This window comes from Corylus avellana, chromosome ca6, assembly GCF_901000735.1.
Source record: "Corylus avellana chromosome ca6, CavTom2PMs-1.0".
Taxonomy (NCBI): Eukaryota; Viridiplantae; Streptophyta; class Magnoliopsida; order Fagales; family Betulaceae; genus Corylus; species Corylus avellana.
In genome coordinates this window covers 12,892,285-12,902,827 of record NC_081546.1, presented here as the reverse complement: position 1 = coordinate 12,902,827, position 10,543 = coordinate 12,892,285, and the positions used below count along the sequence as shown (strand labels likewise).

General features: G+C 35.8%; 1 protein-coding gene across 1 annotated transcript; it reads left to right on the top strand.

Annotated features, from left to right (window-relative positions):
* The first annotated feature begins 2,577 nt into the window (after positions 1-2,577).
* LOC132183769 (leucine-rich repeat receptor protein kinase HPCA1-like) lies at positions 2,578-10,065 on the top strand. The gene is made up of 20 exons (XM_059597180.1): positions 2,578-2,747; positions 3,992-4,115; positions 4,237-4,308; positions 4,493-4,567; positions 4,688-4,759; positions 4,862-5,023; positions 5,109-5,183; positions 5,266-5,337; positions 5,446-5,517; positions 5,618-5,686; positions 5,777-5,851; positions 6,141-6,212; positions 6,303-6,440; positions 6,534-7,012; positions 7,092-7,244; positions 7,366-7,505; positions 7,611-7,830; positions 7,982-8,217; positions 9,002-9,510; positions 9,765-10,065. The coding sequence occupies exons 1-20, from the start codon at positions 2,663-2,665 to the stop codon at positions 9,781-9,783; spliced, it is 2,919 nt and encodes a 972-aa protein (XP_059453163.1). The 5' UTR covers positions 2,578-2,662; the 3' UTR covers positions 9,784-10,065.
* The last annotated feature ends 478 nt before the right edge of the window (positions 10,066-10,543 follow it).

Sequence of the window (10,543 nt, the reverse complement as noted above, 5' to 3'; positions counted from 1 at the left end):
AATAGCGAGACAAGCCTCAGGAAGGGCGAAAGCGGGTCCCTCCAAAAACAAAATAGTTAAGAAAATGAATTTTCGTCTTTGAATTTGTTAAAAAAAATAAATAAATAGTTTAGTGTTTTTTTTTCTTATTTTGGCCCTTAGAGAAAAAAGTTTGATACAATCAGGTTTTTTTAAAGTTAAATTTCTAATTCGGACATGGATACCAATAGTTTTTTTTTTTTTTTTTTTTCAATCGATACATATAATCTCTGTTTACATGTGTATGCACACATTTACGTAAAATAAAAGAAAACAATTTTTAAATTTAATTTCATAAAAGGAGTCATGGATAGTAAAAGTCAATTCTTTGCCTCCCTCTCCACTGAGTGGTAATTTGAAGCTACTTAATTACCTTTAAATGACCTTCTTCACTTTATACCGATAACTTTATTTTACTATGCTCCATGGCCATTTCATCAATCACTAAAGACCCTAAAGATGCTTTACTTTACACAAAAACAGAACGATTCACCTCAGATTTAGTCTGCTTTCATTCTTTTCCATTTACGGTTTAAAATTTGTCAGTCATTTAGATTTTTGTACACTTTTCACAAAATCTTTTGCATTTTAAAAGTATTCTCAAAATTCATGTGAAAAAAAAAAAAAAAAAAATTACTCTCGACATTTAAAATAAAAAATGGGGTATTTTAAAAATTTTGATAAGATTTAATGGAAAATTTAAGCAAAATGAGGTAATTAAAAGAGATTGAAAGTTTGATACCTTAATTGAGAGTTTTTAAAATTTGAGAATAATATTTAAACGGGTGAAAGTTCAAGAAAATTTTCAAAATTTTACCCCAAATTTTATAACTATTTTCACTACAAAGCCTCCACAAACTCATGTAGCATCTTTTTCTGTGTTAAATTGTCAATTACTATATCATCAACTTATTTTTTTTATTAGTAATTGTTACATCGCCATATCAGTCTGACATGCTTTTGATCAAGCACAAGCAACACTAAAATAGGAAAAATAACTCGAATTCAAAGAAGTACATGTCTATATATGAAAAGGTACACAGGTAATTATCTTTATTAGCATCGTCACAAAAGTACTGTGAATTATTTAATGCCATCAGAGAGACCTCACAGACTTCCCCAAACTCCCTCTAGAGTAATCTTGGAGTAACATATCTTTGCAAGTGAGGTGTTCATAGGTATAAGTCAATATCAACCAAAAATTCTTTTAAAAAAACCAAAATGAATAATTGCAAAATGAAGCATGAATCTAAACGTAAACACATTATAATGTCATCCAAGACCACTTCCAATATCATCTAAGAGATAAAGAATAAAAAAATAAAATAAATAAAATAAAAAACTCTTGAAATATAATTAAAAACTCTTGAAATATAATTAAATATCATTAATTATGCTAATTTAATGACTGATTTTTTAAGTAAGAACCGGTTTATTCTTAAAAAACCGGTTTAGCATTAAAATAAAAAGGGTTCATGCCACATGTCGCAATATTAATGTACTTTTGAGAGTGATTTGGCTTATATATATATATATATATTCCACACAAAAAAAAAATTGAAATTGCACTCTAATATTTATTTTAATTAATCAAAACTCCATTGACTTCTTATAATTGCATTTGACCCTGCATGAAATATCTATTGTGAAGTTAAAGTTATGAAATTACTATCACTTTAATTCACTCGCTCTTTATCCTTGAGTTTTGATTTAATCTTTTGATTATTCTTATACTCTTTAAATCAGATTTCATTTAGTTCATTTAATTTTAGTAACTTCTTATTAAAATACTCTCAAGATGATATTTCATATCTCTTTGACTAAAATCAAAGTGATTATGAATTCCATTTTAAGGATTAGTGTTTCTATAATGCTACATGTAATTACCTAACATACCAAGACTTTGACCATGAAAGATTTCACTCCTAAATGTATCAAAGTGGCCACTACAATTCCCATTTTGAGTTCACAGTTCTTTGAGAATTAATAGTTAATATTATAAGTAATCGTGATTTCAATTTATTATTATTAACAGTATTTCATAAAATAACAATTCAATTGGTCCACTTCAGTGCAGTGTAACTACATCAACATATCACTAAGAAGTCTCAATTTCCATGACATATCATCATTATACGTGACTTAAATCTTCTGCATAAATCTCATAACAAACCTAAATTATATTTAATGTAAATTAGACTGCACGTATATAATATGACATGTCCAATATTGTAATAATTTAAGATAACAAACAATTTTTTATTAAAAAAAAAAAAACACAAAAATGTCGTACAAATCAAATCGGTCTCCTGGAGAGTGCAAACTAGTCAACACCCAACTGCCCAGACTATACGTTACTTGACTAAGCAATTAATGATGATGATGTTTGTGGTCGTGGTTAGTCGGCATGCCAAGTTGCCAACAGAGGCGGGCGGAGTGATGATGATGATGATGATGATGATGAGATATTTTCTTTTTTCGTTTTCTTATAGCAAGTGTCAGCGTCCTCAGCCTCATTCTCTAATCACCTAATGTAGCTGGTCAAGCACATGCTAACCACGCCATCTTTTACGACGAAGAATTGTCTTCTGTAGTTGTTTCTTCTTGTTGTAATCCCTGGAGATATTAGTTTGCAGAAGCCGCCATGGGAGGCATCCAGTTGCTGCTCTTTCTTGCTTTCTTTTCTGCCGGAATGCACCGTATTAACTCGCTTACATATCCTCGTGATGGTAAGTACACACCATGTTTGTTGTTGTTTTTGTATTCTTTGTGCACACCATTTATATGTGTCTTCTCTCTCTCTCTCTCTCTCTCTCTCTATATATATATATATATATGTTCTTTCATTTTGATCTGTCGCCCTGATTTGTAAAATTTTTGCCTTTCTTTCTCTATAGAATTGTCTTACCAGCACGATGTTGTCTGTATGATAAAAAATATATTATTTGTCATTGTTGTTGAGGTACTCTTCGATTAGAGGCTAAAGGTTACTAGAAATTGCATGATCTGCTATAGCTCTACTGTGTACAACATTTTTAAGGAGTTTACTGACAAACAATCTCATAGCTAGAATTGTAAAAATTGTTAAAAGTAATGATTAAGTAACTAAATTTACCTATTTCTATCTGTTTAAGTTTTTGGGATAACTGATAATTTGACAAAATGATAATGAGTTAAGAAAATACATGATGAATTGTAAACCTCAAGGGGTTGGTCAAGTATATTAGGTTTAAGGTTTGAATTCTTTTAGGTGCAAATTATTCTTTAGGGCCACGCCCGTTTGAGAAGTTAGAGTTTTAGCTGATCCGTATGAAAAGAGTGCTTTGCATAGGTATGAGGTTTGCCCAATATAAGTGGGTACATGAAGTGACCCTACCTTGAAGGATTTTCCTTGTCATAAAAAAAATTAAAAAAAAAAAAATCGAATAAAATACATTTTGAAATTGATTTTTTTATTTTTTATTTTTTTGACGAAAAATGGGAATATGCTAAACTAGAAGAACTTTGCACATGTCAAAATTCACGATCTTATATGAAAAATTTGAAATGGTGATGATATTTTCATTTGGGGGTAGCTACTTGGTAGTAGTGTAAGAGAGTAGTGAGAGTAATGTGATACAAATTTTGTGTAAAAGTCATTCAATTTCATACTCGACGAACTGCGTTTGATTCCATACTTGACGTGATGGCTGGCTCTAATGCCAAATGATACAAACGTTGTATAGAACTCATCACCCTTGAAAACCGATTTAAAACAAGTGGATGTCCAAAACTTTATATGCATATGATTAAAATTATACTTAAACCATTTGAGACACTTGTGATTGTAACGTAAGGCAATGGTAGCGGTAGTGTTTACTTTGTATTATCTATAGCTAGTACTGCTAACTCCCATCTATACTTTCTACTGTCAAATTTATCCTACATATAGTTTCCTTGTATCAAGCATATGATTAAATTTATATTGGTGCAGCCTCTGCACTCCAATCCCTGAAGGAGTCGTGGGAGCACACACCACCAAGCTGGCGAAATTCATATGATCCTTGTGGAACACCCTGGGAAGGAGTTACTTGCAACAATACTCGGGTGACTGCATTGTAAATATCTTTCTATTACTTACTGCCTCCATTTCTTAGTTTTTCTTGAACATTTAATCTTCCTTGTCCTTTTTTTTTTTTTTTTTTCATTGTCGATTTTTTTGTTTTCAATTATTCTCAGGAGATTATCAACCATGGGCCTCAAAGGGCAACTCAGTGGTGACATTGGAGAGCTCTCTGAACTGAGATCCTTGTGAGCATTCTTCTTCTTCTTCTTCTTTGAACCATTGCAAATACCTGCATCAAGTTTCCAACAGATAACAAGTTGTACAACAAAACAGATTCTTCTGCTCTGTTTTTTTTGGACATGTCTCATTCTTAATTAGCATGTCTGTTCTGTTCTGTTCATTGAAGTGGTGATATTATTCAATTTCCAGGGACCTGTCATTTAACCGAGGCCTCACAGGTTCCCTGACTCCACGGCTGGGAGATCTACAAAATTTGAACATCTTGTAAGATCCAATAATAAGCAAACTCATTTTCCTATCACCCCTCCATCCAACTCTTTTAAGTAATTTATATATTTCAATACACTGAGGCAAGCATGTACTTTTTTGTTTTTCATCTTTCAGAATCCTAGCTGGCTGTGGCTTCAGTGGTGATATTCCAGATGAGTTGGGGAAGCTTGCAGAGCTGTCCTTCCTGTAAGATCTGCCAAAGTTATCTCATAGTACTTCATGAATGAATATGGCAGTGCATTTTTTTTTTCCTTTGTCTTCTTTATTCAGCACTACACTCCCTCCCAGGGCTCTCAATTCAAACAACTTCACTGGAAACATACCTCCATCTTTGGGGAATCTCTCCAAACTCTACTGGCTGGACCTGGCAGATAATCAGTTGACAGGACACCTCCCAATATCAACCCCCACTACCCCAGGCTTGGACCTCCTTCTGAAGATTAAACACTTGTGAGTTTTTTTTTATTTATTTTTTTAATATATTTAGAACATTGATTTTGGCTCAAACAATAGCTTGATTCCTACAAACTTGCAGCCATTTCAACAAGAACCAGCTTTCAGGTCCCATTCCAGCCGAACTCTTCAGCTCTAAGATGGTACTGATACACGTGTAAGCTGCTGATACCACCCATCTGTTTATATTCAATGTTTTTATGTTTTTCTCCTTCGAAATGTTTGTGGTTGAATGGCAGATTATTTGATAGCAACCAACTTTCTGGAAGTATCCCATCAACATTGGGACTTGTACAGACTCTTGAGGTTCTGTGAGTAAAACCCACCTTAATTCAACCTTTTTCAGCTACACCTTTTCTTCACTAAATATCCTGATTCCCTCACATTCATTGGAGTTAAACTGTTCCAAATTGCAACAGTCGGCTCGACAGAAATGCTCTGACAGGAGATGTCCCATCAAATCTCAACAACCTTACACACATCAATGAATTGTGGGTATTTACTTCTTAGCAGTATGTAGTGATGTTGTTTTAGCATAATCATATTGGAGGTTACTTAGCTTTCTTGTTCATGCTGTTGTGTCTTCCTTAGGAATTTAGCCCAAAATCATCTGACTGGCCCTTTTCCAGACTTGAGTAAAATGACCACCCTCAATTATGTGTAAGTGGATGACATGGGGTTGCCATTTCATTTCTCTAACTTGGTCTTTTCATGAACTAAAGAACCTTACTCGATGGCTTATTTTTACAGGGACCTTAGTAACAACTCCTTTGACCCATCCGAAGCTCCAGCTTGGTTCTCAACCTTACCATCACTCACCACTCTGTAAGTCTTTAGTAGGTCGAAGATCCGAGCTCGTTTGCTAATGCTTTTTAAGACTGCTTTTTGCTTTTTAAGAAAAAAGCAAAAGCATAACAAACAATTCAACACACAAAATACTAAAAACTACTTTTATATTTATGTCACACAATAAAAAAGCTAAAAAGACATTCTAAAAAGTGTTAGCGAACGAGCCCCGAAACTCTTCCTGCATCTCTCAAAAAGATCATGCAAATAAAAGATCTAATAACTTTCTTGACTTATAGCATATGCTAATGTGTGATTTGTGGCACAGGGTTATGGAATATGGAAAACTTCAAGGGCCTGTCCCGCAAAAACTCTTCAGCTTTCCACACATACAGCAAGTGTAAGTTCTGATTTGTACAGGAGGGAGCATTAGAATTTGACAATAAAGAGAAACTGTAAGTTTGACAATTCAATTCCTTTACATTCTCAGGAAATTGAGGAACAATGAATTTAATGAGACATTGAACATGGATGAAGACATCAGCCCACAATTGCAGTTTGTTGATTTGCAAAACAACCAAATAGCCGCAGTAACGTTTGGCGGAGCTGGCTACACAAAGATATTAATGTGAGAGAGCTTATGGCCTTTAATCTTCAGCTTGAATGATATTTGTATTTTCTCCTAGTCATCAACCTTATTTGTAAATTTTACATACTTCAGATTGATTGGAAATCCAGCGTGTTTTTCCCCTATTCTCTTGAATAGCAAATACTGCCAGCTTCAGGAACAAACTACAAAGCCCTATTCTACCAGCCTTGCTAATTGTGGAAGCAAATTATGCCCACTTGATCAGAAGCTCAGCCCTCAGAGTTGTGAATGTGCTTATCCATATGAAGGAACATTATACTTCAGAGGACCCCGTTTCAGGGAATTGTCCAATGTAACTATGTTTCATTCACTTGAAATGACCATGTGGATTAAACTGGGCCTCACTCCCGGTTCTGTTTCTCTTCAAAACCCCTTCTTCAGTGTTGATGATGACTATCTTCAAGTGCAGCTGGCTCTCTTTCCAGCAGAAGGAAAATATTTTAATAGATCAGAGATTCAGAGAATTGGGTTTGATCTGAGTAATCAAACTTACAAACCGCCTAAAGAGTTCGGACCCTACTATTTTATAGCATCTCCTTATGTTTTTCAAGGTTGTTCAAATCACATCTCCTTATACTCTCATCTCTCTCTCTCTCTTTTCTTCTCTGACAAAGTTATATTTTTCTCCAGACTCAGACAGAGGAACTTCCATTAGCACTGGTTTGATTGTTGGGATAGCAGTTGGAAGTGCCATTTTGGTTCTGGTCCTTCTGGGGGTAGGGACATACGCTGTTCGGCAAAAGAAACGTGCAGAAAAAGCCATTGGAATGAGTAGACCATTCGGTAATTACTCCATAAAATATTTCTTATTGTGTAGTCCAAGATTCAGGCATCTATATGTTGTAGGGAGATTATACATCAGACAAATTGTTGGCTTGTGTGGTTAATCTTCACTCTCTTCCAGCTTCCTGGGTACCAAGTGGCAAAGACAGTGGCGGTGCACCACAATTAAAGGGAGCAAGATGGTTCTCTTATGATGAACTCAAAAAGTGCACCAACAATTTCTCTGACAGTAATGAGATAGGCTATGGAGGGTATGGCAAGGTAAATTTCCCAGTATTTAATCTGTTCTTTTCTATTTTTTCTGACCATCCTAGTATTTAATCAACACCAGTCACTGCTTGCTGATGTTTTTATGGTTCTCCCTAGGTTTATAGAGGGATACTCTCTGATGGACAAGTTTTGGCAATCAAAAGAGCTCAGCAAGGATCAATGCAGGGTGGACTCGAGTTCAAGACTGAAATTGAGTTGCTTTCGCGAGTTCATCACAAGAATCTTGTTGCCCTTGTGGGTTTTTGTTTTGAACAAGGAGAGCAGATGCTAGTCTATGAATATATGCCTAATGGGACGCTTAGGAAGAGCTTGGCAGGTACAATTCACTTTATTTCAATCAACCAAAAGGTTATTTGAATAATCTACACTGTATATCCACAATCTATGAGAGCTTAGTTCTTTGGTAACAGTCAAATACTTCTTTTCAAAGTCTAATAGGAAACTATTTGCATAAATATGAGTTGTAGGGAGATCTAACATTCATCTTGATTGGAAGAGAAGACTCCGCGTTGCACTTGGCTCAGCTAGAGGACTAGCTTACCTACATGAGCTTGCTAATCCTCCCATAATCCACAGAGATGTTAAGTCCACCAATATTCTGTTGGATGAAAATTTAACAGCAAAAGTTTCAGATTTTGGCTTGTCTAAACTGGTATCGGACACTTCCAAAGGACATGTTTCCACTCAAGTTAAAGGCACACTGGTAAGTAATACCACAGAATCTCTTGCTTTATACAGTTCTTCAATCTGATATGTTTCATAGAGCAGTTACCTTGTCTTCCTGCATTTCAAAAATGTAGGGGAGACAAACAAAATTAATCTAGCTATTCAAGCAAAGATTAATTTTCATATTGCTAGAACAGTTTCTTAGTGCCAGACGCTCGATTAATTCACATTTGTAAAAAGAGAGAATGTAAGCATGAGAGCCCACCAGTTGGTACCAGCTGGGATAGCTTTGATGCATAAGTCGGTATGGTGTTTAAAAAGAAATATAAATGCACTTAAAGTCTGATTTTTGAGCTTAGGGCCAAAAGTCCGTCTTACTTTGTTGGAGCTTATCATTTATAGTATTATGAGTATGACTGCTTCCATGCCATGTTCAAGCCTGGTCGTGGGATTTTCCTCCACGATGGCTTAGGCTTAAGCACCCTACATCCCTTATTTAGGATTGTATTTTGCATAATGGGTTTGAATGTGGTTACTTGGCTTGGTGTGCACTTCATTACTATCAGAGCGGATCTCCTGTTGCTCATGGCATAGTGGAACCGGGCCTTTGAAGCTGCTTTTTACTTACTAACCAGTTTTGGGCCTTCATAGGTGTGTTTTGTGGGCGATGTAGCCTCCTCGGCCCAAATCCAACACATATTAACAACAGCTTCATTTTTCATTTTTCATTTTCATGCATGCTTTTATTAAAATTCAAAGTAGATTCTCCATTAACAGGAATCTCTATTGAATTTCATTTGCAAAATGGCTTGTGCTTGCAGGGTTACTTGGATCCAGAATACTACCTGACTCAACAATTAACTGAGAAGAGTGATGTGTACAGTTTTGGAGTGGTTATGCTTGAACTGGTAACGGCAAAGCAACCGATCGAGAAGGGAAAGTACATCGTCCGGGAGGTGCGAATGGCGATGGATAAGAACGATGAAGAACACTACGGCTTGAAGGACATGATGGATTCATCCATCAGAAACACACCTAATCTTATAGGGTTTGGAACGTTCTTGGAGCTGGCCATGCAATGCCTTGAAGATACAGCTGCAGACCGTCCTACAATGAGTGAAGTGGTAAAGGCCATTGAGACTATCTTACAGAATGACGGCTTGGCTACAGACTCTACCACTTCTGCATCATCATCTGCCACAGACTTTGGAGCTTCAAAGGCTGCTTTTAAGCATCCTTACAATGACTCTTTGCCAAGAAAGGATGTCAGTGACAGCGATACGTTTGATTACAGTGGTGGATACACAATTTCGGCAAAAGTCGAACCCAAGTAGTAGCAAGCATATATATACTCTGTATCTTCTACATTTTGTTTTTCCTGTTTAATTGCTTTTTAGGAAGTGTCTATTGGTATTATACAGAAAGAAATGTTTGATGTGTATGGAATGCAGAAAAGTTTAATTAGGAAGACAGGAACGTTGGCTTTTTATCACACTTGCTGACCTTAATCTCTTTCTTATGCTTTAAGTTTCATCATTTACCTTCAACTTTCAGCATGTGTCAAATAAATGTTTTTTCCTGTAGGATTCCTAGGGCCACATAAAGGACTTGCTCAGCTACCAAACAGAGAGCAAAGCCATGGTTTGGACTAAGGAAGAGAGAGACAGAGAGATGGGTAATTAGATGAAATTAATGTCATGAAGCTGTCCATGGACAATCCATGGTTGCTATGGCTGAGACTTGGTGTGTAGAGGGACTGCCATTTTCGTGCATTCAATTTGATGCTGTATTCTATAGAAGTCAAGGAGATCAACTTGTGCATGTTGTATGTACGATCACTATCTTATCCAAAATCAGTGAAAGGAGGAAAATATCTTCCATGGAAGTTAATGCAGTGTTTGGATGTTCAAGTGAGTTTGCGTGGTTGAATTGTTGTCAATATTGAAGGCTACAAGTGTGACGGGATGGCCTACCAAAAAAATTGTGACAGGGTTTCTACACAAAGGCAACGCCACCAATTGAGAGATAGAGAAATCAACCGATTATCAATAATATTGCCTTCAAATGAAGCACACAGGGCAGCAACTGTTACGATTTACGAATCAATCAAAATCTATCAAATCATCTTCAAACCATCAAAAAATTAAAAAGAGAATTGTTGCTCCTACCCAACTACCAACAAAGTCAACAAAACATAGTGCATATGAAAGAAAATCATTAATCTAATAATTTCAAAGGATAAGTAGATTTTTCAAATCAAGCTACTGCTGATCAAACTCCTTACATCCAACTACCACCACGTTATGGGCAACATCTACTAAGATCAATAGTATCCCTCCCCCATTGACGAGATTTGTTCCCCC